Raw genomic sequence first — 27,857 nt, 5'->3', positions numbered from 1 at the left:
TTCCCACTTTCCTCTAGTAGGATATGGAGGCTGCAGCTTCTCTGTTCTCTTTTTCCTCCTCCGGGTGTGGAATTTGCGCTTGCCAATGGAGTTTTCTGTTTCCCCAATGCCACAACTGATCCTGTGGAGAATTTACTTTTACTTTCTAAGTGCACCAGTGTAACGACAAAAAAAGCGATTCATGGAAATTCTTAGGCTGATTTGCATGGGAAATCACGAGCATTTTCATTTCGATTTGAAGTCCCTTGCCTGAAAACCAAATTTGAATGACTTTGAATTTTGAAATTTGCACTTGGAGCTCCATCCCATCACCGGATTAAAGAATCTATTCAGTGCGCGTAATACAGCGGTGCCAGTGGTTTTCGTTTGGTCCCCATTTAGTACTTATGGCTCACCTCTCCACCACGGCGCATCATTAGGATACCGGGGGTGGGGCAACGGCAGCCTGTCCCGGTGAGGGGAGGAGAATACAGGGAACAGAGGCGGTACTTTCTCCGCTGCCTCTTTCTCGGCGCTGGAGAGTGTGGGACCAGGGCTGGAGAGACCGCCGGGGAGCATCAGCAGAACCAGTCCAGCACGGAGCCTCGCCTGGCCGACCGCTGCGCCGTGCACTCTTCTTGGGGACTGCACAAAATTCCTGTGAAATATAACTGCTTTTAATGGCATGTGGCTTGTAACTTTACTTCTGCTGTATTCTTTGCAAGAAGGTAGGCTTGAATTGTGTCTCTTCAAGTGTTGCTCATCTGCATGTTGCCCCCTTACCAGTGCAATGCTGAAGTTGTCTGTGCATGTTTGTTACGTTGTCCGGGTGATGAATTGTGCTGGACTAAACGAATTAACGTCTAAAACGAATGACTCAAACTCCAAAATTGCCGTTAGAGGAAGAATTGTAACTTTTTTTTATGTTTGGCGAAGATGCTTTCCTGAGCAGCCATGATTTTTGGAAGAGAACATGATGGCTGATTCATCGCACGTCCTCACTGTGATTATCTGATGATATTATTAAAATGATAAAAAAAAATTTGGTTCAATCGGAGAATAAAATCAACATGCCCTGCCGTCGGATGACAGTAAAGAAAAAGCACAAAGATCTCTGAAGTGAACACTGCCTTTCGTTGAGATGAGAAAGATAACGGCATTTGCATTTTGCATGATGAATATGTGGAGGTGTCGTGAATATGGAGGCTGTTGAATAGGAGGAGAGGCTGATAAGGATCTGCAGGCGCGCGCACGGATAAAGGGGCGACCTCGAGCGCTGCTGCTGGACACAGTTGTAGACTGTTTACTCGCAAAAGTCCAAGGAGGCAGAGGAGTTTAATATATTTACTGACTTTTTTTTTGCTGTCCCGTCGAAGCACAAATAAGATGATAGGGTGTGAGTTTGTGTGCGCGAGAATGCGCACACAAGGAGCTTAGGTGACATGGGAGCGGGGAAGAAGCGGGTCCCTAGAGGTTAAAGAATCTTTTTTCTCAGTTTTTCTTTTTGAATGAACACTGAACTATTGCATAAACATCGTTGTGTGCTGATTGGATGCGGGTGCGAGGCAACAAGGGTCAATACGTTTTATGATAGACGTGTGAACTGGGTATTGACCACTGGCCTTTAATTTGCAGATAATTTGCCCCAGTTGGATAATTAAAATACGATGCCATATCTTACCGTTTATTTTCTTTGGCAAAATATAGGAGTGTCAGCGTGTGCAGGCTCGGTTGTTATCACCCCTGGTCTAATTATTCATCCACCATTTTCTGTGGCACCAGATTTCACTGATTGGCTTCGCTCTAAATACTGCAGATACGAAGTAATGATTCATTTTTCCCTTTAAATTTAAAAAAAAATCTTCTGTTGTTTGTCTACTAATTTCCAAACACTTCATGAAAGCCACACAATGAAATAATGTGTTTAGTGTTTATAGTAAATGTTCTTTCGTTCCTTTACGCACAGGTCTGTAACCGAATACACGTGATTCTAAACCATTTTAATCTCACAAATTAGAGAGAAGTTGCAAAAATGTCTTTATAACTGTGGGCAGTGCGCCTGTTTCATGCTCATGCCAGTCGCCATGATTGGCCTTGGCAGTGCCCTCTTTCAGGCTGCAGCTGCGGCGAGGGCTTCTGTGCTGTTTTTGTTATATGTAATTGGATTACAGGGTCTATTTCGATTATACAGACTGTACATCGCCCTGTCCCGTGACTGAACGAGATGTGAGTGTGTGCCTGTGTGTATGGTGGAGGGGAGGGGAGGAAGGGTTGGGGGCTGCAAACAGCCACTGGAGCGGAAAGAGTGCTTGAGATGGGAGAGATGTAGATAACGCGGTGGAAAACAAACTTCAATTTTTCCGTTGTTTTTCCTACGCCATGTTCCCATCGTTTTGCACGATCCAACAGTGATTTGTTGTTTTATGGGGTCGCTGAGTGTTTTATATATGTTTGATTTTTATAAAATAAGGGAAAGGGTAGGTCTATTATCATACATGCATATGCATTAGTACTGCGTATTTTGCTGGTTCGGCCGCGCCTCCTAGAATGACACACAATTTGTCTTTTTTATTTTTTATAAACATGATTATGAGGATTCGCTACGTGTTATGATATTTTGCGAGATGTTTAACTTTATCGTTTCTTTCTTTCATTAATTAAACATTCATTCAGTCACTCTTGGCTGTTGGTTTGGCGTCCCCCCCCCCCCCCCCCCCCCCCCCCCCCAGCACACCTGCACCCATGAGTGCGGAGAGCAGGGGGAGAGAACAGGGATAGACAGATAGATAGATGGATGGATGGATGGGGGGACAGAGGCAGAAGAGGGAGGGGGAGTACAGCCATTCTTCTTTGTCATGATTTGGGAGGCTGCTTGTCATTTTATGGAAATAAGATTGAGACAAACACAGCTGAGGGCTGTGGGGGAATCTTCTGTCAGGCCTGACAGGCCATAATAGGGCCCGGGAAACTGGAAAAGGGAAGCCATATTGCAATTAATACATTTAAAAAGAACTGTTAGAAATGGGGCACACGGTACAGAGTGGAATTCGAGGAATTTCGATCAGTATTTATACAATTTTCAAGGAAAACGCCATGTAGTGATCGACATGGACGCGGACTAAGCTCTTGCTATAATTATTTCATCAATTAACATCTTTCCGGTTTTATCCAGTTTTGGTCGACAGGCCTCCTGCAACACACACGTAAAATTAACCGTCTGCATCATGCTGTTCCTCCCACATAGCTACAAAACACGTTGACTTATATATTATTTCAGAACTTTATTTAAACGTGTGTGTTTCTCTTTCTTAACCTTGAGACTCGAATGCAGTGTGTCCCTATCTGCTTTGTGTCTGAGCGCTGTGATATTAAATGATGCCACACTTTTACTGTCTTTACATTCTGACTTGGTGTACGACATATAAAGAGTGTTTCGACACAAGTTAAGTATGGAGAGTAGTTTGGGTATCTCCTCTGGGTATCTGCTAGAGGATCACCTGTCAGTGTTCTCGCCTTCCTTTGGGACACCTTCATATTCTTGAGAGCGGCCTGACCCGCTGATGTGCGCACACCGCGGGGCTGTGTGTAAATTTGGAAACAAAACAGTCACCGACTACTGGAGAAGTGCTTGGAGGGGGAGCCCTGTAATTGCGGTATGAGTCAGACTCTGGTGGCTTCTCGGCTACACCCGCACGATGGACTCGGATGTATTGTTTCTGGACTGGAAAACTTAGCGGCTGATAGAAGTAAGACGCCATCTCTGGAGTTGTTTATTCTGTTTTAATTTATCGATTGATTTCTTCACACACACACACACACACACACACACACACACACACACACACACACACACACACACACACACACACACACACACACACACATATATATTACTCCAGAATCGTGGTAATGAAGGACATTCAAAGGTGACCTTCTCCTTTGGCACCCCTTCTGTTTTTTTTAAACCCCTCTAAACACAACATCAGAGGTTATTGCAGTCCGGCCCGACTGGATTTAATTATATGGCTGGAATTCACTTTCCAGTCTATCTGCGACGCACATGTCAAATATCACTTAAATTCTTCCAAGTCACACTTGAGAGCTCCGCGTCTAATTTTCCCGGCTCTGCCTACACAACTTTAAAGTGTTGTCGGAGACACACGGCTCAACAGTTTAAAGCTGTAGGACTGCGTGTCATATTTGGCTGGTTCACTGTCAAATGTCGCTCTGCTCACGTCCATCCGAACGAGCCATTCGGCCTCATATTCAGTCTGAACATTGTGCCATTTTGTGTACTTTGAAACACATGAACCTCGTCGACAAGTTGGTGCGAGGTCATAGTTTCAGCATTACCTGGGGTCTGGACTCCAATCCAAATGATTTCGGTGATCTTTGCTTTCTGTTAAGGATGATGAGGGTATTTTTTAAGTAAACAAGTCACACAGAGATCGACTTTGACGGCTTACACAGGTTGCTCAAAGTCGTGTCCGGTAGCCCGTTTCTCCCACAGAAAGCCATGTCTCATGTCTTAGGACATAAGTAAGCCCCAACCCCAAAATAGCAGTGAAACTACCACAGTCCATAGTAACAATCAACTCTCTTTCACTCCGCCTCTCTCTTGTGTTCTGCTTACTGACAACTTATGGTCCTGTGTCTGAGGGAGAGGAGAAAAAAACACATCACCACAACTCTGACACTCGCTTCAACAGCGGAAATCATCTTTTTGAAGTGTGAGATGTGAATTTTCAAACACCGAAATGGCTGCCTAATATTTCACTGACACTGCATAAGTTGTATGCAGGGCCTTTAACCCCCCACCCCCACCCTGCACCTCACACACACACACACACACACACACACACACACACACACACACACACACACACACACACACACACACACACACCACCTATATTCAATCCAGAATTTTTCTTTCTTTTATTAACTGCAATGTTTAATGAAACTATATGAGACACTGTTCATTTTCTGACTGCACACAAAACTATACTGACACATTGCCATGCAGCAATAATGGATATCTTAATCTAAACGAGACCCTCCTCTCCATCAAACACGATCGTGTCTTTTATGTTTTGCTTTTTGCATGCATTATCACTGCAAAGACTTGCTTTGGCTATTATTTGACCTGAATGGGTTTTGTGGGCCGTTATCTGTAGTGCTGCATGGATCGCAATATTGAAAATCTACTTGCAATTAAGAATGTATTTATGTGACTCTGCGTGTGTCTGTTTTATGGGGAGAAAGAGTTAAAGAGGGAGGGAGAAGGAGGAATTTATAGCCCTGTTTCTCTGTGCACGTGATGGTATGAATGTGTGTGTCTGAATAAATGTAGACGAGACAGAAAAGGCTGCATTATGCATAGCGGTTCACCATAGGCAATATTCTGGCTTCTCCAGCATACATATTCATACACCAGTTTTATATCAACTGCAAAAGCATGGAAGGAATGTGCAAAATGTATTTAAGTCTATTGCTGAGATGGACTGGAGTAAAAAAGAACCATCAAAAGAGATACATGGACAAAAAGAAAAGTAAGAATTTAAAAAGGGGGCAAAAGGAGAGAACAAATGAGGAAAATATTGAAGGGTTCATCCAGCAGGAAAGATTTTTCACCCAAAATCACTTTGACCTTCTTCATTGTAATCAGTGCATCGAGGCTTGAAGAAGAAAATCAAAATACTGTTCATGAATGAATGAGTGCTGCTTCCTGGCTCCTTATTCCTCTGCTTGGGAAAAAGAAAAAGAGAGCCTGGGGCAGTGAAAGGACTCAGATAACATCTGAGGTTAGATGTTACTCAAATAAAGAGGAAAAGCAAGATTGTTGCACCCCATGTTTTTATATGTCACTTTACACAAATTATTAACAGTTTGTTATAATATTTGATAGAAAGATATTCTTCTTTAGTTTTCCAGTAGTTGTCTGCATTTCATTGACATTTCATTGAAGCTTTGAATTGGAAGTTAGTATATAGTATGTCATGGATCGTGCAGTATAATGCAGCTAACTGCTATTTGTTTAGATCACATTAATTCCTGTAATTCCTGTCCAATTTGAACATCTCACCTGTCAGATATCCTAAAGAGGTCAAGTCTCCAGGGAAGACTTTACTATTGCCCAACAGCAAACAAGAGCTCTTCGCCATATGTCTAATGTATCTGTGTGATACCCATGACCAGTACAGAGTTACTTTTGATAAGTTTAAAGCAGACGCTTCATTTTGGCAGCTATTATGTGTATGTTTTTACTGTTCTGTACTAAGCTTTAAACCATTACTGCCATAAGACCCTTGGTTGCCACTATCATCTTGATGGTCTTTTCTGCTGGAGGCTGTCATTTTTGCAGTGAAGGCCTGGGCTTGCTTTCATGTGTTTTTGCACGTGCGCATGAATGTGTGTGAACTCAGTGACCTGGATTTATACCATAGAATAAAACAATTAGCCCGTTCATCCCATGCTACTAATTTTAAGAGGTTTCCCTCTAAATTTAAGTGAGTTGTTTAAAAAAAATTAAGCCACCTTTGTTGATTCATCATGATTTTGATTTTTTAAGGTTGGTTTATACTTGAACAGGATATCTTGTATCAAAGCTTCACTGCCTAGGGTTCAGGAAGCTCATAAGTGTTCATATACCAAATCTCAGAAGTTGGGAAGTTAATAAATGTCTTGAAAAGGAATAAATGCCTCTAAAGGGCTTCATTTCATGTGTTCATTTATTCATGCAGCACCTTTTTTGGAAATATTTACCTCTTTGACCCTTTAGAAATGATTCAAATACAGCAATCAAAGAAAACCACCACTATATGAGAGTATACCTGTTGGCAGTTTGGGTATCTATCTATCTATCTATCTATCTATCTATCTATCTATCTATCTATCTATCTATCTATCTATCTATCTATCTATCTATCTATCTATCTATCTATCTATCTATCTATCTATCTATCTATCTATCTATCTATCTATCTATCTATCTATCTATCTATCTATCTTTAGCTTCCCCAGATTAATTAAGTAATTAATAAGTAAAATTAATATACTGAACAGAAGGAAAGGTTATAGATTCCAACTCATATTGTATTCTATATCACCATCTTTGTGAAAGTCCAGCAAAGTTTTGGTGCTTAAAATAAAATAACCAATATTTGAAAGCAAAAGTAAATGGCAATAATATTAATAAAAACAACAACAACAAAACTAAAGAGCAAGAAAAAAATGAAATGAAATGAAGCAGGACACAAACTGTTTGTCTCCTTTGATTTTTTGTGATACGCACCAGTGCCACTGCTCTTATCTGGCATTGTTGCTTTCTTTCAGTCAGGACTGTTCTCTCTTGGTGCCCACTGCTGCCAATACCAATTATATTTAAAGCAACTTGAATACTAGAGTTTTTCCTGACTGCCACCAAGCTGTAATTTGTTGGTGTAGAGGTGAAGCTCAGTGAAACAGCTCTACTACAGGAGTTATAGGAGTTTAGAGACTTTATACAAACAGTGTTGACAAGGTTAGGCGTGGCATTTCAAAATGGAGGAATAGTCTTCTAGTCATTTAGATCTATTTTAGCCTTTACAAAAACTGTTTTACATGGCAGTCAATGTTCCAGCATCTTTTATTTGTTCTACACCTCATTTTTAGATCCAAATTCATTCACTCATCCTAATCTTTTCCATTTAGTGGCCAGCCTCATATGGCCTCTGTCTACAAGGCCACAAACCTAGAGTTATCTTTCACTGTTGATTTTTTTTTTTTTTTTTTTTTTGCAGGTACTATACAATGAATCTCACATTTGAGGATGTGTGAGTTTCTTGATTCTCAGAACAAGTTGTACTTGCTCTCTTGCTTTGCTGTGCATCAGAGCCTCACACTTTTTTTTCTTGGCTTTGGTTAGAGCCAGTTTTTTCTTTTCTGTGAAAGTAGAAATACACACTGTTGTATAAAATATTCAGTTTTCTTGCAATTTCCTGCATGGAATAGCCTTCATGTGTTCAAACAGATATATTCTGATAAGTTTAAGAAGAAAGCTATTTTTTAGGTGATATAAATTAGCCCAACAGTCTTTGCATTTTAGGGATTTTTGTATTAAATATTTAAACAGCAGTGACATTCCTAAGGACACTGCCTTTTAAATGAGAATATAAATATTTTGTAAACATTTCATGTGCACTGAAACTGGCTTGTTATCAGGAGTTTGGGAGACAGATCAAACCTTTGTTGTGAGTTTTTCATGGATAGTAGATTGTCCTGCTTAGTAAGCACCTGTTGTTGAAAAGTGGTGCTCTGTGGGGAGGAACTTTATAGCATGGGTTTCCATGGCTGAGTAGCTCCTGTAGAGATAATGTAAAGGTTCTTCAGTACTTTTGTCCACATAGTGTCCATATGCAACACATACTGTCAAACATTTCCACTAAAATCACTTCATCCCTGCAGCTATGAACTCAAATGCTGTTTGAGTTCATTTGGTAAGACTTTAAGATTAAAGACAACTATGCTACAATTGTGAAGTGCGAGGCGTGTAAGTAGAAAAGCACTGACACGCAAAGCAGGCTATGGTAAACTTAAGGTGAGCTGAAGGACAACATTAATCTTATGATGGCAATGGTGAACAATTGCGTAATTATGAATACTTTTTAACCAATACTTAGTACTTTATCATGAAAATATTTTACTTCCAAATAGTGTCACCTGCTAATAGTTTTCTCCTTATTTTCCAAGTATGGCAGCACTTCTGTGTTTATCCCCAGAAATACATAGTGGTGCTCTCCGTGGTGCTGAAAGTGCAGATCAGTAAGCCTAGCAGCCTGTGAAAGTGATTGACATGGATTCAAACGGTAGCATGGATTGAACTTGACCTAAATTCAGATTTTTGAAGAGAGGATCTGCTCCAACAATGACTATCTCCTCTCTGCCGTGCTTGTACACACATACATTTACAGTCACACGCTCTGCACATGCACAAGTGATCGTAGATTTCTGCTGTTGGTTGAATTTGGCATCAAGAGCGGAGGCAGTCATTTAACATTAACCTTTCTCTATCCCTTTCACCTTACCACACACTGAGATGCACGCTCGGTCACTCAGTTGCATCCGAACACCTTTGCACCTGAGAACCTTTCCCCCAACCAGCCACCCATATCCTGTCTACAATATTGCGCTCCTGCCTGGCTCCCTTCCGCTTCACACCCACACACGCATGGAAAAGAGGGAAGTCGGACATCAGCCTCCCACAGCAGTGCGATTACAGAGTGGATAGACTATGTGTGTGTTAAATGTGAAAGGAGATTATGTGGGTTTAACTCTCTGTGTCTGGCATACAGATTTCAATCATGTAACATCGCCTTTCTTTAATGTGGCAGGAAAAGACAAGGTTTATGTCTTTTGAGGGGTATCTGGAGAGGGAAAAGGAATGATGGGAAACAGAAAGAAAAGGAGGAGTTATCGCTTAGATAAGAGAAAGGAAGGCAGGTAGATGCATTAGGTGGCAGGCAGCAGACAATTGAGAGTGAAAATCACCTTACGTCAGTTCAGGCTAATCCCTGCATTTTACTTTTGAGCCTTTTCTCATGTGACCCATCCTATTTATGTCATGTTATTAATGTCATTACATGTTACTATTTATACTAGACAGAAAAGATACAAAAATAGCCTTTATAACATCCCTTCCTTTTTTTTTCTTACCATGCATTCAGATGTTAAAAAAGCAGCTAGTCAGCCTTTGTGTTTCATTTTATAGCTGGCTGCTAATGATATCCATTGATATAGAGGATCTGTAAAAATTAGAGCCTAAATGACATTGGATAGTGTCTTTATATCTCCATTGATAGCTAACACCCTATTTTCTCCCAGCACACAGAGAATTAAAGAGACAGGGCTAATCCAGGCATTGTTGACAAAATCCAGGAAAAGGGATTAATTAAGTATCATTGTCTGAGAAGAAAATACTCTGGCTTGGGGCATAGCGTCTTCCCCTGGCCTCCAGCCAAGCCGAGCTCAGCACTTCTATACACTCCTCTACACCCCTCTTCCCAGTTCCAACAAACACACAGAGAAACAGAGATCTTAAAGGATGCCTCATTGCTTTATAGCTGACGAGGGCGTTGTGCGAAAGAGGATATTTGGTGGTCTGCTTCCCCTTAGGAAAACTTAACTCTTCATCTGTGCCACAAAAGTATTGATATACAGCAAATTACTATGCTACCCAGCATAAATGCACACACATACACATATGCAGCACTTAGCTTTCACACCACAAATGTTTATACATTTTTCCCTCCAGAAAAGATAACAGTGGTGGCGGGGTCATCTTATGTAACCCATTTTTTTTCCTGTTGAGAGGCATGTTTCTAAAGGACTACCTGTTTACACATATTCGATTATAGATCTCAGAGGATTTTGTATTGGATGAGATTTATGTCTGCCTTTTGGCAGACAGTGAGGAAGTTTTTTGAGTTAAGGTGACCTAGGAGCCTGTAGATGCTTTCTTATAGGTTGAATGCAAATGCATGTAGGTTTATGTTTAATGTTTGACTGTATCACACTGATTTAGTTAACAGACCTGTAAAATATTGTAAATACATCTCTAGAATGCATTAGGCCTGAAAGAGTAACATGGATGTTCACGATGCACCTCTATCTATCTATCTATCTATCTATCTATCTATCTATCTATCTATCTATCTATCTATCTATCTATCTATCTATCTATCTATCTATCTATCTATCTATCTATCTATCTATCTATCTATCTATCTATCTATCTATCTATCTATCTATCTAACTATCTATCTATCTATCTATCTATCTATCTATCTATCTATCTATCTATCTGCTTAGTTTTTCATAATAATTGTAATTATAATTTTTTAAAGTCAAAGTTTAAGTTGCAAAGTGAACAAGTACAATTAATATACTATATATTTCATTATTAATGCACTGGCTGTCTGTTGCAGTTTATCATGCTATGCAACTTTATTCAGTCTCCTTGGTCCTTGATTGTGCACATTCTATATTGGGCGTGAATGTTGTCTCTATATCTGACACATATCAGCTATTTAACTCTGTCTCCCCTTCTCTCATCCTAACAGTCAACAGTGAGGATGTTGTCTCTACGCGGCTGTACTTTGTGAACGCCTCCCTGCAGCGGGTGACCTTCTCCAGCTCGGTGGGGGTGTCCCTGCCCTGCCCCGCGGGTGGCGCCCCCCATGCCGTCCTGCGCTGGTACCTGGCTGCCGGAGACGACATTTACGACGTGCCCCATATCCGCCACGTGCATGCCAACGGCACCCTCCAGCTCTACCCTTTCTCCCCCTCCGCCTATAACAGCATTATCCATGACAACGAATACTTCTGCACTGCTGAGAACCAAGCGGGCAAGATTCGAAGCCCCAGCATCCACATCAAAGCAGGTGAGGGCTTAAAACTGAATGGCCAGAAGGACACTTTAATTCAGGAATGTTACTATGTTTCTTACTTACCAAACCAGCAGACTATTACCTTTTTTCTTCTTTATATGTATTTAGAATATATTATTGATGTCAGTGTTATTGTATTTAAGGTCAGTTTTAAATGTACATTAAAAGTACTGGTCCACCTACATGTTACACATACAGCAGCTGCTCATGGAAAGTCATGCTACGAAGCTCCCAGTGTGCAGTTTTTGTACTGATGTTAATGCCAAAGAAGGTTTGGAGCTCTGCAGTTACTGAGTCAGTGGAGTGGTATCAGCTTTTACACACTATGGAACCTCAACACTTGGCAAACCTGATCTGTAACTTTACATGACCTTCGACCTCATGGCCAAGTGGCAGCTGTTTCTAAATGCTTCCACTTTGTGAAAATATCACTTTGTAGAATCATGCGATATCTAGGAGGGAAGAAATTTCACAAACTGACTTGTTGTAATGGTGACATGTTATTATAGTACCACATTTCAATTCAGTGAGCTCCTATTCAAAGATTAAGAGGTGCAACTTTTGTCATATCATGTATGTTCAGGGCAGGTGAACTAACTAACCTTACCTTTTCATGCTTTTCTGGCCCGGTAGTTGTTGCCGTTATTAAAACTAACATAGAGATAGAAGTATTTTGTGTCCACTGTTATGACCATGTTATGACCATCATAACAAAAAGACTTTTTCGTTCATTTCTAGACTGACTTTTTTTTTTAGCTTTACTATAGAAAGCCACTACTGGACTCTTTCAGTGATTGGATACATTTTCTGTAACAAAAAAAAGAGAGGTAGCAAAACTTTTTCAGGAGAGGTACTTCAAGTTTTGAAAAACAAATTCTTGTGCCACCAAACTGGTCGAGTGCAGTGCGTTGGAATATGACAAGAAAACTGATCTTCATGTTTTAAATTTGTTGAGGGCCCATTGGAGACCACTAAGGTTATCAATAAAATAATATTATGTGGACATTCTGAAAATTTTCACTTCACTAAATACTCACCAAAAAATGTCCAAGTGCCAAGTTGGAGGCAGTTTTTTTTGGCACACATTGAAGTGATCACAAAAACAACATAGCCACAGCCAGCATCTGAAAATATGGTCACACAAACAGCCCACAGTCATATTGTCATTTTAAACCAAAAACTTTTCTCGGTGGGGCTTAAGTAGCTCCGAGTGCCCTGACACACATGCAGGCACAGAGACAGTTGGTTTGGTGACCTGTCCACACTCCCTGCCAAGGTCAAAGCTGGAGAGAGGTGCTGAACACACCGAGGAAAGGTGTTACTGATCTTTTAACACTTGCACGGTGACACACACACACACACACACACACACACACACACACACACACACACACACACACACACACACACCACAAAAAGTAAAAAACACATGCACATGACCTCATGTGATACACACTTTATACAATAGATATGCACGTTTGCATGTTAATGCGCATGTACACAAACACGGACCCACACATGCACGCGCACACACAAACAAACACATACCAACATGCACACCAGCCTGCGAATAGCTCGTGCCAGCAAGCCTCCTGTCTCCCAGTCTCTCCATCTGTCCATGAACTGGAAAGTCCCCTAACTACACACACACACAGGCTAACACAGACACACACACACACACACACACTGAAACACAGGCTCAGCCATTTTCCTCAAGCTGGCTCATGGTGTTTAGTCGCCAGCTCTTTGTAAGGGTGTTTGGCAGGAAAGATTTTGGAGTGAGCTAGACACATGAAAAGATGTGAAAAGAAATCCTGAAAAAAAAGTAGATTTTTAGGTCATGCTAATAGCCAGTGAGGCATTTTGACTGTGTTTATCAATTCTACCTGAAGAGAGAGTCAGCAGTTCCTTAGCACACACGTATACCAACAAAATCATTCTCCAAAATGCTGCTGGATCATCTTCCTCGCGACCACTAACACAAACACTCTCATATGTGGTCCCCAGAGGATGACAGTCCCTTCAGCGTGAGAGTGACCTTACAGCCAGTCTCTGTGCTGGGATGACCTTCCCTCCCAAATAATTACAACAATTAATCAATTAAATGCTGAGGCAACCACAACTCCACAGCTCCATAACCAGAGCTCACATGCATGTGTGTGCCTCATTACCCCTAGAGTTGTACACAACACACAGGCTCGGTTACACTCACACAAAATCCTGTAGTTGCCATGGGCGACAGAGGCGTGAGCGCTAGGGTGTGGCATGCCCTGTCTCAGGTGGTGCAGGAGAATGATGACAGCTGACAGCTCACAGTGTGACACCCCCCCCCCCCCCCCCTAAAAAAATTCTCTCCCACTTCCCCCTGCGTCATTCTCCCCCTCTCTCTCTCGCTTCACATCTTCACATCTCCCTTTCTCTCTTTATCCCTCCCCCTCTTTCTCACCCTTTTCTTTGCATGCTGATTGTGGTCCAATAATAGCTCAAGCACCTGTCTGGATAGCTCTACATTTATGAAAATCAGTATGTGGGCTGCTTGTTTTCCTGTATATGTTTTTGTTTGGGTATCTCATTTTGAAAAATCTAGTTTTCTCTGTGCATTTTTCACTCGAGTGTAACGCCAGTCTATTGCACGCAACTATTTTTGGTAAAACAGTTTGATACATTCTCATATCCAGAGGCAACTGAAAGGCTATTGATATACGTATGTTTAAACTGGAGTGTGCATGGCAACTTGAGTTTCATCTTCAGTTTGATCTGTACTTACTGGAGGGTTAGGCGCTTAACCCAGCGGTCGTAGGGGGAGATGCAGGGTACACCCTACCCAAGACAGAGAGATGCACATCCACACCGACAACCAATTTAGAATCACCAGTTAACTAAACAAAAATTTCAATATTATATTATAAATGGTATAATTTGTTGAATTCAACTCTGACCAAAAAAGAAAACCTTTTTTCATGACTGTACTGTATATCTATCTGTCTATCCGCCTAGCATTACCTTAGCTTCAGTTCAAAACTTAAAAATATCAAGGGACTTTCTCATAAAGCAAATTTAGCATTTTTCTCTGTCTGTTAATAAACAAAAGACCCAAAGGACATTTGAAGGATAGAAATTTAAAACAAAATTGCAAAAAAACATCTGAGAGTTTTGTTTTTTGCTCACATAACACATCTTTACAAAAACTTGGTATAATGATTTGGGTAGACCTGTTCGGTGAGCCCCACCCTATCTCCCCTTTGTTCCACCTAAAACACACAAACCTACGTAGGACAGGGCCAAGGCAGCAGGTGTTTAGATCTATTTCTTCTATCTGCCCTCCTCATATCTGTCTGAACCTGAACCTGATAGACTGCTTTTTTTCATCCTTTTCAATTCAATAATGCAACCCACATCCATTCATTTCTCTTGTATTTCATTATACTTCCCCGTTTCTATCCTTTCCCTTTGCTGTGTTTTTAATGCTCGCTTTATGAATAAGTAAATGCAGTATTTGGTTTCTCCGTCGTTAATTATTGAAGCGACAGTGATACAGGACTTGCCTCCCAGTGCGCCCAGTCGCCCAGACCCATGTTTTAACTTGTATCTAGGCAACCAGGCTGCATATAGTCAGGCATCAGTAACATCCTAATGATTCTGCTGCGCATGCGATGAGGGGGAGTGCAATTTACACACAAATCAGTTGGGGTACCATTTGCATCATGTCACAAGGCTTAAGAGGATGAATATGTAATGGTTTTTTTCCTCTCTGTCTTTCATATTTTCTAAGAGAAACGTGTGATAAATGACAATGCTATCACAACAGCTGCCTCTTAGTGGGGTCGGTTACATAGATGGGTCCAAGGGCATGTCGCCATACATGGCTTGATTGACAGATTTTAATGGGGTAACGAGTGGTTAAACAACACTTTCTTAAAAGGAATCAAGTGTAGGGCAAGGTGGGATCACTGACAGGAAGTACAAACCCGAGGTGACCTTGACTGGTTTAGCACCTCTGCTGTATTAAAATGTGACCACTGTCATCATCACGCCAAACATTTACAATCTGCCAAGCCGATTTTAAACACTCTATGAGAGGCTCAGTGGGCATTGGGGATTTTACTTGCTATTGACGAGAGGCAGCAGGGTCAGTCAGAGAGTAAATAAATGATTGAAAGAATTGGCTCGGCCACAACAGCCGAGGCCACTCTGTCGATCCAGGGTATCGATCTGAGGTAGATGGCTTCAGTGAAAAGCAAGGGCTGTTTAAATGAAAAACTGAGATTAGGACCTGATTGGAATTAATTGTGTTTTAGTTTTGATTTATTTACAAATTAAGCTTCAATTCACATTAGCCGCCCGTGAGTTAGGTGACCAAGTGAGAAACAATAACCAGGCATAATTAAGGTCCAAAGTGGCATGGTAGTGCCATAATTGTCAGTGTCAAGGCTCAATAGCCAATATGCATCATCTGTTTTTGGCAGGATCATATATATGTCAAAAAGTGACATTTCCATGGTGTTGACACAGTCTGCCCCAGTCTTAACTCCTTAACAAGGCCCAAGGATTAGATGAACATGGATAAAGTAGGCTAGTGTGAAAGAAATAGACATGGTGAGACAAAGAATCAGGAAATTAAACATCGAACTTTAAGGTGAAAGACTCCCCACCGTTTGGACAAGGACACTGGCTTTGGTTCCAATGGGTTCCAGTGACAGTGGCGGCTGGCATAAAGCATTATTAATGACCAAGGAAACTGGCCTTCAGGCTAGGCGTTAATTATATCACTGGAGAGCTGGAGGAGAGCGAACACATAGGAGTGCAGGGCCACTCCCTCTGTTGTGTGTATGTGTGTTTTACATTGTTAAGTCATTACTGCCCTCATTTCTAAAGAGAGCCCGCATTGATAGATTGCTGGAAACACTCCCTAATATCAGCCTTTCTGAGACCCTTTCTGACTTCTGTAACTTTGTTTTTCTGTTCGTCTTATTCAAGTCAAATTGTGTCCAATGTGAATTGTCTGTGTTGAAAAATCTGGCAACATACCTTTAAACAAATGAGATGAAGATAGCAGCCAAGGCCACACAGTTCAGTTTATAAAACAGCTCTGTTTATTCGCTCGAGCTAGCATGTCCTTGAACTACCTGTCTGTCCTTCTTACCAGAATAATCCATTAATTTAATTTCACTTAATTTATTTAATGAAAATTTATGCTCTGATTCAGCATTTCACATTTTTCACCAATCAGGCTATTGCTACAGGCTAGTGTTTTCATCATTAAGCCTGTCTTAATCGCCACCATCCTTTCTGTACACTGGCACAGATTCACAGTTTAGTGCTCTGCATGCCATGTGCAGAGGGTGTGTTTTTGATGCCCTGGCGCCTGCATGTGACAGTTCCATCGGCTCTGTGCAACCCTCCACTCTTTGCCGTCTCATAGCATCTGTGGCGTTGTTCTTTAAAAGGCCAGCAGCAACTCGCTACGTATCCCCTTCAACACAGCTCCGAGTCGGTCCTCCTTACAATTGCCCCGTGATTTTTAAAGCTGTGGCTGAACAGTGAAAAACATGCTTAATGTGGCTGAACAGAGCACCAGACAAGGTTATTTACTCACCCTGCTTTAAGTATATGTCGAACAGGACAGATGTCAGCTGTGAATTGTCAACATGTGAAAAAAGTATTTGAAAAAAATATTTGTGTTTTTTCGTTGTTGTTTGTTTTAGATGTATTACTATTTTTTATACCACTGCTTAAAATCAGGACTATCACTATATCCGAATGCCAATTCTTGATAATAATGACTAAAAAAATGATCCTTTAAGTTCAGTTAATGAATTCTGATTCTATAGAGAGCAACTATAAAGAATAATAGAGAATAAAGAATATTATAATAAAGAATTTCCACACATTTAAGATATATTTTAGGTTGTAATTTCCAATACCTAAAAGTATTCACCACCAGCATTGTTAGCTCAGTGTTCCACATTCCTTGTTACTTTTCTTAAAATGTATTCATTACCTTAATTAATCTCCAAAATAAGTAATTTGTTATATTATTTGTCGCGCATAATTACCTACAGTTCTATAAACTGAGGCAAAACAATATCCTAGTAAGGACAATCATACAATCTTACTTTTAGTGTTTACATTCAAAGTTGAAAACCATCTGAAAGCGACGTCCCCATGTTCATCACAGCAATTCTCCTGCAGGAACATGAACAGGTAAAAATACAGACTCCTGGATGTAGTTTGTACTTTTACTACTACATTCTTATTTTTTGGGCAATAAAAACCAACGCAATGCCTGAATCTCTACTTCTAAAGATGTAGACTTTGCCACCCTTTTCCTAAAAACTAAAATTCACCAGCTGGGCCAACGTCCTCATTTTAGGTTTGACAGCGTTTTAGTAGGTAAAGGTGAATGCTTGGACATGAATTGAGCTGCGGTTTGGGGAAGGCCTTGACTGGCGATGGCTCCCGGGCCTGGCAGATCCCCGTGCACTAAATAGAAGTGAAGAAGTTAAAGAATTGAAAACAAAGAGGGAGGGTGGGGCACGTAAACGAGAATAAACAGCTTGTAGAACTGGGGGAACCTAGATGACAACCGGAAGGAGCGTGTTTAGAGGTCCCACTCCTGAAATTCCGATACTCCAATTAGATGTGAGAAACATTGCAGTTAACTAAAATAAAAGTAAAAACTAGACTTTTGAAGACAAATGCAAATTAACTGAAATGATATTGTGAATTTGGAAAACCAAAATAGAAGTGAGTTTTAGTATCTGTTAGTCTGCTAAAAAAAATATTATTACAACATTCCCAATGAGACATTGATGGATGTGTTTATTGAAACTCTGGATGTTTACAAGATTACGAGGTAATGCTTTCAAAAACTTAAGTGTTTTTATTTTAATATTGATACTTATTTTCCTAAATCTTACCTCTGACATAAGCCCTTTATAAGATAATAATTAAAGAGACTAAACTAAATTAAACTAAACATCCATCCATCCATTTGCTTCCACTTATCCTTTTCAGGGTCGCGGGGGCTGCCGGAGCCTATCCCAGCTGTCATAGGGCTAAACATATTTTAAAAAATTACTTTGAATGAAATTAAATGGAATTAAAAATGAAAATAAAAATGAAAATAAAAATAAAAAACTAATTAGGAAATTAAAAAAACAACAACTATGGTTACTCTGGATTTCAGTACAAGTGCAGGAAGAAAAAGTCCTGTTTGGTGTTTTTATTGTTTCCTGTAGAGAACTGAAAGAACCTTTATAACAACATAATTGCAAATGTAATGTAATTACTGAATTTAATGCAATACAGTAACATGTTATTGAAAAGTGTAATGTGATTACAGTAGCACGTTACTGTGTAACATGTTACACTAAATACCAGTATGTACGGTAGACAGTAAAGAGAAACACAACAAATGATATTACAAATATATTTAATTTTATGAATTTAGTTCCTTAATTTAAAAGGAAGAATAAATGTTTTCAATGAAAATGTAACAGATTATTATCAGATTATCTTTACCTTGTGTTCTTACATTGTAATTACATATTGCCTTTACGTGTCTGAACTCTATTATAGAGTATCCCAATCTTTTTATGATTTGGCTGTATGGTAGCCCTCCTGTGGTACTTTGCTTGACTAAACATTATAAAGACTTTTGTGGGCTGTTGACAGCCTTTGTGGACTAAATTGTATATAAAAAGCTATTTGAGAGATGTAGATTTGATTAAATTAAAGCATAAAAGTAAACTATACCTCTCATATCACAGTTTGTGCAGACTCCCAATTTATGATATCAGCATTCATCTGTCATTTTTAAATATCAGTATTAATATCAGATTGAGGTTTATTAAACTGAAGTGTCCACTGTCACTCTCACCCAGTGTACATCTAGTGACTAATATCAACTCTTTTCTTCACATACCAGTGTTCAGGGAGCCCTACACAGTCCGTGTGGCCGACCAGCGCTCCATGCGGGGTAATGTTGCCGTGTTCAAGTGCCTCATCCCCTCAGCTGTCCAGGAGTATGTCAGCGTTGTTTCCTGGGAGAAAGACACCGTCGCCATTGTCCCTGGTAGGAGATTCAGCCACTCATAATCAATGATTCATCAAAAAGCCCAAACTAAGACTGCAGACAAAAGCTTCAGGTTCATTTTCCAAGTTCATGCTCACTCTGTTTGTGTCTGTGGTTAATAATGGAAAGCAAATGATCTAATCTCATTCCACTACATAAATGGAATATTTGCAGGTGGAGAAATAAGAATTTTCTCTGTTATTGCAAATAAAGTCCAAGCTTTAAATCCAGGGATGTTTTTTTGTTTGTTTGTTTGTTTGTTTTTTTAAATGTGGTTTGCTTTCAGAACGTAATGGACTTTCTTGTGATTGTTGATTTCTCTTTATCAATAATAATCAATCTATTTGTGTTTATTTGTGTTGCTGGTACTGGTCCCAGTGAGAGAAGATGACAGAATGCCTCATTCATTCAAAAATAAGGCTGATGAAATGGCCTTTGCCTGACACATTCCTGGCTGCTCAGTCACTGTCACTGCTGTGGTTCAGAGCTGTGTTCTGTGGATAAATCAGACATTAGCAGACATGTGCTATTTGTGTTTGTGTGAGAGAGAGAAAGTGAGAAAGCAAGAGAGAGAGAGAGAGAGAGAAAGAGGAGGACCGAGGGGTGTGTGTGGACTGGGGTGTGTGTGTGTGTCTAATTTGATGTTATCACAGTCACCTAAAAGAGAGCAGCAACACCTCTAGGGCTCTCTTATGTCTGGTGTTGTTCACTCTGTTTCATCTGATCCTCTAAACAAATCATTCACTGTCTAACTGAAGAGTGAAAATATCAGTATGGGCCTCCTGCGTGCTGCTACGCTTGTGCATTGGCACTCGTGTGTATCTACAGTATGTGTTCAGGCTTGTGTTGCAGTGTTAACATTTGCTCCATGGAGCAATGGCAAATTGCAGGGTGTCAGATGAGACTGTTTAGGTCAGATGATACGCATTGTTCTCTGCCCCTTATCTTGCTCTCTGATACAGACTGCCTGTTTCATCTCTCAACACTGTGTGTGAGTGTGTCTATAAAGGTGTCTGTGTATTTGTGTGCCTCTCTATATTGCTCTGTCCTTCACACAGGAGCACTCATTGATCCAGCACAACTATAGTAAGTGTGTGTGTGTGTGTGGCCTGAGGGGGGTTTCCAGTCTGGATCGATAAAGCTTGCTGGTGGATTCCCCTCTCTCTTGTCACGGATCCCTCAGTGTGAGAGTGGTGAGACCGGGCCAGTCTGTTTGACTCATAGCTCTGTGTGTGTGTTTGTGTGCGTGTGTGTGTGTGTGTATGTGTATTTGCTAAAGCCACTGTATCATGGCTGTGTGCAAGAGCTCAGTGGGAGTATGTTATTGATCGCGTGATGGACGCCTTTGGTAAAGCATGCACATATAGACAAGCAAAAGTATGCACACACACACACACACACACACACACACACACACACACACACACACACACACACACACACACACACACACACACACACACACACACACACATTTGAATGAGCAGCTCTTTGAGCTTTCAGCTGTGACCAGTTCATGTTATCCATAATCTTTAAGAAACAAACTATACATTCCATTGATTCCATTTGAATGAATTATCACTGCACGAACTACAATAATCTGTTTCATTTTCAATAACTGAAACACAATTTTTAAGGTGAAATGATCAGTCAGGTTATCAGTTGTCACTATTTCAATGATCACCATCATAACTTTCAATCACATATTTGTTCTTCTTGGATTTTTCTTGTTCTTATTCTTTTAGATGATTATAAATGGTCACTTTTACATTTCCGCACATATGAAGATGTCTAATAAGGCATCTTTAAACAAAATGGTTAATTGATTTTCCAATTGTTTACTAAGTAATATAATCCCGAAATATCTGAGCTGGCATTTCAAAATACTTGAGAGTATTTGTTTTCCCTTTTTCCTTCGCTTCCTTCTCTTCTCTACTTCTTCTCCTCTCAGTCCTGATGAATACGTTTTATTGGTGACACAGTGCATCTCTTCTTCTTTCTGTCCATCTTTGGCTTGATGCCTCCTCCTCAACCCTGGTACAGACTGGTGGCCCGTGTCAGCATCATAACCACACACACACACACACACACACACACACACACACACACACACACACACACACACACAAACAGAGACACAGAGGATCCATGTGCGGGCCCCACCTACCCCACTTGCACTCCACCATACACCTCATCCATCTATCCATCCACTTCATCTATCAGCTCCTGGTAGCATGTACAGCTTTCAGTCTTTCGATAGCGCTCGAGATGCTCTAGTGGTTTGCCATTTATTAGGGACACTGTATGCCAAGGTATTGGCTTGACAGGATGATACATGTCAAACAGACGGCTGTGTTGGTCAATAAAGCTAAGTTTGAATGGGCTTTGATGAAGAGGCAGGAGGGTGTTTGCTGACAGCTGGCCTCACTGTGAGACGACCCTGCCTGGGTGTCATGTCACTATTTGACAGCCAAATCTGTTTGCGTTGAGGCCTGTTCGTGGAGCGATTTGTGGGGGAGTAGACAGATAGATAGACAGGCAGACAGTCAAACAGTGCGAAGCTTTGCGTGTTGACTGGCTATCGTGGATTTTACTCCCTTGTCATATTCCTCCCCTTCTCGTGCTACTTCTCTATCTAGCCATGCCTCTCCCTTTAATTGATGGTTTGCTGGTGTTGCTGTCGGTTAGAAAATTAACATTTGTTTGCTTGTCAGTTAGGGAACTGAAAGAGTATGCTCTGACAGCGATGTGTACGAAGGAACTTCATCCGTGTGTATGTGTGAGTGTTTGCATGTCACTTTGTTAGTATCGCTCTCCTCCTCCAGTTGGAGCTTAAAACATTGTGAGTTTTATCTGGTCGCCATGGTAACGGGTGCGATCCGGCGGGCGGAATGAGGAAGGTGTGAGGATGCATCGCTGCCTGATTTTTATAAGTGCATCACCACGGTTCATCTCCACCATACTCACACATGTGCACGCACGCACACACATACAGAGGACATATCAGCATATGTAGCATCTTTCTTTCTTTATTTCCTGCATTGCAAACTGTATAGTCCATCATCCATGGTCTGGATTAGGATGATGAAGCACTGTGTGTGACTTGTCGGTGACACTATGTGCCTGTGTGATATATATATTATTATAATAAACCTGTTGGCCACTCTGTTAACAGGGACAACAGCCAATATCTAGGAGCTTCCAGTGTAGAAGGCAGATATTTGAGCCAACACTTCCTAATCCATCCAGCAGAGTTTATGAATGCAGGTACATTAACAAAGCTGTGTAAATTTTGCTCTCTACCTGCATGCAATCAAACCCCGCTTAAAGATGATTGGTCGTTAGAGGTTCAGTTGCAAACACACCTTGGATACATATTATGCATGTATTGTTATCGAGAATAGCTAATAACTGACCTAAAACCGTACAGCAGAATTGTCAAGCATATGTCAGTTTACTTTAAGTATTTTGGAAATGCATGCCAAAGTTTTACACGTTTGCACTGTAAAAGCTTGGGTTTTATATGGTGTGATCATACTTTTCCTTTGAAAGATGATCAGTTTTTCTCCTGCCATCCTGTAACTATATGTATTTTCTCACTTGTGCATGTTTTCCTATAATCCCAGAATGTGTCCCTGATTTCTACATCAGGCTTGTGTCAGGGGCATAACACTTGTTGCAGCACTCGAAAGGGCCAAGGAAACAAAAATGCAATGTGCAGACTTGGATGTTAATTTTAATCTTAATTTTAATAAATGATTGCCATGGGTTTAATTGTATTTGTGGGAAAGGAAATGTCCAAAAGTAAGCAACACATTCAACAATATCATCAGCATCTGTGATTGGACCATGATGTAGACATAACCCCAAACTTCAGGATTTTATGTTTCTTATAGACCTGCTTTTTCTCTTTCTCACTTTCTGTTTTACCTCTGCCTCCTAGGGTTCTCTTACTGCTTGACTTGACATTTATTCCTCTCAAGTGCTTATCAGGCCCACTTGATCGCCTCTTGTTTTGCATCATTATTTTTCTTCACATTCTGCTGTTTTCAGTGTGTCTGCCCTCTTCCTTTACTAAAATACTGAAGTTAAAATAGAAATATCAAAGTTTGCCAAAAGACATTTACAGGAATGGTCTTTATTTTATGTAATAGCTACACATGAAGTCAGTGTAGTCTTTTTAATGTTCCTTTCTTTTGTGAGGCAGCTGAGTCAGTTCTGCAAACTGCACACACTTAGATATAATGTGCTTGCTTCATTAGAGCCAAAGAAACTACAGCTTATTTGAATTACACATTTACATACTGTGGTTGAATGAACTATTCAGGTGGCATCTGAGTAGCATGCTTCATTAAATGTTAATGAGAACATTGTGAGTCATATTACAGCATTAAACCAGGGTAAGGGATAAAGAGATTAACACACACAATTAAGTTGTTTTCGTTTATCTTAAACAATGTATGGCTTCTTAAAGAACAATCTTTATTCGTATGAGAAAGAAGACACTTGCAATGTTACAATATTTTTGAAAATTGTAATAGATTGAACAAGCAAATAGAGTCACAGAACAATACTAAGTGATTGATTAGTTGATATCGCGGGAGATAACAACAGAAAGCGTAAACATCGAGGGTGAAGAGGGTGTGGAAAAGTGTGACGTCTGTGGTTTTTTTGCATTGATTGAGGCTGTTTAATCCCCCTTCTCTTTCACACACACTGCCTCTCTCTCTGTGAAGTGTAGCGTCACCACAGCTGCAGTAGCTTCTGTCCCAGTCTCCATTTTGTAGCCACTCCGCAGAGGACCTGTACTCTTCCCACCCCTCTGTCTTTCCACTTTTAACTTTATCCCTCTCCCGCCCTTCTTTTCTAGAGGCACTTATTAGGAAATAGTGAAGTGACAAAGCATCGTCTTTTTTTCTTCCACTCCATCAGGCCTGAAAGTGAACAACAGATAGGCTGAAAAATGGCAGAATAGGCAGAAAAAGAGAGAGACAAAGTGGCACAAAAGCATGACATGTTAAATTATGCAGATGGGAAAGTGGGCATAGGATGCAGGGATGATGGAATGAGGTGGGTAGGTGTATGAGGACATATAAGGGGTTGGACAGATGGACAAAGAAAGAGGTGTGTGCGCTGAGATTTCCTGCTGTCCCCAGCACCCCAGGGAGGGAGAGAAGGCCAGAGGCTTTAAAGCCAGTGGGGCCTACCATTAAAGATGCATCTGACAAGTACTTAATGCTCCCCTACCTCCCCTCTCCCCTCCATTTCTCATTTTTCTTTAGACTTTCTTTACTTGTTCCTGTTAGTATCTAACCATTAACCATTACACACATGGTGCACATCTATGTGTGTTTGTCTTTAGAATGGTTACCATTCATACCTAGGGTAAAGGTGGGGGAAGAGGGCAGGCAGGGGGGTAACTGTGGAGGGGAAATGGGTGCTGTTTACTTATTGATGAGTATTTATGGGCTGTGTGTGTGTGTGTGTGTGTGTGTGTGTGTGTGTGTGTGTGTGTGTGTGTGTGTGTGTGTGTCCGATTCTGGCAGTGATGCATGTTAGGTTGGGTTATTTATTCAGCACTCGTGTTTGGATGTTTTACAGAGAGAACAGGTGCAGAGTGACTCTGAGCTTGCTCTGTTTGAGCGGACTTTGTGTGCGCATGTGTGTGTGCGTGCGTGTGTGTGCTAGCTGTGTCAGTGAGACAGACAGAAAGAGAGTCAGACACAGGGGCATTCACTGCTGTCCAGGCACTGATAGGGCCGCTGTGTTTGTCTTTGTGGATAACATGATTTGAATATTGAAAAGAAATTCTATTTTGTAGATTTCAGATAGATAGATAGATAGATAGATAGATAGATAGATAGATAGATAGATAGATAGATAGATAGATAGATAGATAGATAGATAGATAGATAGATAGATAGATAGATAGATAGATAGATAGATAGATAGAAAGTACATGCTCAGGAACATGGATGTTCTGCATAGAGATTGAAATGGCGGGAGAGATGGAGGGAGGTTGAAGGAGGGAGAGAGGGAGGTAGGAAGTGAGAGAGGGTTGTGCACGAGGAGAATTTCAATGGCACTCCAATCATGCAGGCAGTCTCGTTAGCCCAGGGAACATTTGCATAGCGCTTCGGCGAATTCATTTGGCGTTACTCAGAGAAGATGGCTCCCTTTTTCTCTCAGCTAGTTAGTTATTCATTAAGCACAAGGTGTTCAGAAGCACATTCACGCGAATTTCTCATGCATCCGTGTGTGTGTGTGTGTGTGTGTGTTTTTGTGACCTGTTGACCGGTGTGCCTTTCATGTTACACTGTATGTTTCTTGTTATATAGGCTTTGTTGCAGATCTACCTCCCATGAGGTTTGCATATTTATGACTGACTGGATACGTGCCCTGGATCTTTCCACGTATATCCTTACAATACTGACTAGGTACATGCCAGCAGACAGAATTGCTGTCAGATATTGTGCCAATTGCAGAGCCAACGTCAGAGCATTACTCATCACCCACCGTGATCTCGCCAACAACTTCTTCCTCAAGTAGTGACGCCGGAGCTTTAAATTTTATATCGCTGCTGCCTTTCTCCTCCTCTTCCATCCCAAGAAGCTAATTAGGGGAAAAAATACATGATAGAGGTTCAGACAATTAGATTTTTACCTCAGATCATCACTAATGGGGAGCATAACTTGCCTAAAAAAGCATGTCACTTGTAAGATTGGTTAGGATTGTGTGTGTTTGTCAGGGGTGGGAGTATGGGTGGTGTCAATGAGGAAGCAGAGCCAGTAAGTGAAGATGACACACATAATGAAGAATGCAGTGGATGTGTTATTCTAATTATCCCACTGACACCTTGCGATCTAATGTTGTTTGACAGTGCACAAAAACCATGGTGAAGAGCTGCACTTGTATGCACATTTGTGTGTGTATGTGTGTGTGTGCTGGGTGTGTGTGTGTGTGTGTGTGTGTGTAAGTGCGTGCGTTGGAATCTGCAACCAGGAATTTGCAGTGACAGTGTTTGTCACATGTGCTTAAGCTGTAGGGTGAATTCACTTTGTGTGACCTTTGCTTAAGTTGGTCTGCTGCTCATTTTAAGTAGGCAAACACCATAGTTTGTGTTTGACACGAGTTACTTATTTCACCTTTATTTGAAAAAAGAGAACTGCATCATGTATTGGCTTCAAATGGTTGAACTGCACTCTTAAGTAGGTGAGAAAACATGAGCTGGAACTGTTTAAAGTTAGGAAAAAAAACTGTGCTGTGGGCCAATATTTATTGTTTTCTTCAAAAAATCAAATAGTGTATGATTGGTGAAACCATACAGAAGCATGTTTTAAGTAAACATTTCAAGCTATTATCTTAAAATTTCAACTAACTAAAATAACTTGAAATTTCAAGTAAGTCAAAATTTGGAGATAATAATTGAAAATTCAGGTTTTTCTTTTTTAATGGCCGAAATAAGCTTCCATAAACACCACCAGCTGATTAAACTAAAGGAAAAAAAAAGATTTGGAATTAATTGATTAATGGTTTAAGTCATTCTTGAGAAAAAATGAAAATACCACAAATTCCTAACAGGTTTTATAGAAGACGATTTGCTTCTTCTTTGCATCATTGTCGACTTTTAGAAGTTGTGATGTTGTGACAATTTTCTGCCATTTGTGGACAAATTGGTTAATGATAAAATGTGAGGCTTTATCATTATTGATCATTTTCAGTTCAGCCCTGCTGTGTACAGAGTGCAGTGTTGCCATTAAACACTGAAAATGTTTCATTCGGAGTCAAGAATATGATGACTTTGACGACTGTAATCGCAGCAGATAATGCTGAAGTTGAGTGTCGGCAGGTCGAAAAATGTGTCTAGTTGTTACATTTGTGTTAAAGAAAAGGCTACATAAGCAAAGGAAAAGAAAGAAAACAGAGCATTCCTATGTGCATCTGTAGTTGTAGACATGCATGTGTTTCTGTGTATTTGTGTTTTTAGTAGTGCGCTGGGGGCAGGGCAATATGAGAGATATCCTGTTCCAACACATCCCCGCTGGAGCTGACTTAATGACCCATGACCTGAAGATGTACATGCTAGGAGAAGAGAGAGGGAGGGTGCAAGGAGGCAGGGTAGCTGAAGAGGAAGAGGAGGAGGAGGAAAGCAGAGGGGTGTTGGACCGGGAACAAAATGGATGAAAATTGAAGCAAATAAAGCAGAAAAGAGATGAAAATGTGTTCTGCTTGATGCATTGCTCTCTATTTCTTTGTCCTTCCAGTCTCTTTCTCTCTCTGGAACACGTCTTGGTCTGACCAGCGTCGTGTCCATCTGCTTGAGGAGCTCCTCCTCTTACCTCTCTTTGTCTGCCTCTGGCACTCTTCTCACTTTT

General features: G+C 40.7%; 1 protein-coding gene across 4 annotated transcripts in view; it reads left to right on the top strand.

Annotated features, from left to right (window-relative positions):
• Positions 1 to 530: 530 nt before the first annotated feature.
• Positions 531 to 27,857, top strand: part of dscaml1 (Down syndrome cell adhesion molecule like 1) — a 100,244-nt gene continuing 72,917 nt past the window's right edge. For all 4 annotated transcript variants that reach the window (XM_082502569.1, XM_082502571.1, XM_082502570.1 and 1 more), the window contains exons 1-3: positions 531 to 707; positions 11,079 to 11,399; positions 19,336 to 19,482. In XM_082502569.1, the coding sequence (XP_082358695.1) occupies positions 665 to 707; positions 11,079 to 11,399; positions 19,336 to 19,482 (511 nt within the window). In that variant the 5' untranslated portion in view covers positions 531 to 664. The remainder of the gene's footprint in view (positions 708 to 11,078; positions 11,400 to 19,335; positions 19,483 to 27,857) is intronic.

Source organism: Aulonocara stuartgranti, assembly GCF_965226115.1.
Source record: "Aulonocara stuartgranti genome assembly, chromosome: 14".
Lineage (NCBI taxonomy): Eukaryota > Metazoa > Chordata > Actinopteri > Cichliformes > Cichlidae > Aulonocara > Aulonocara stuartgranti.
This window is presented reverse-complemented; position numbering and strand designations above follow the sequence as displayed.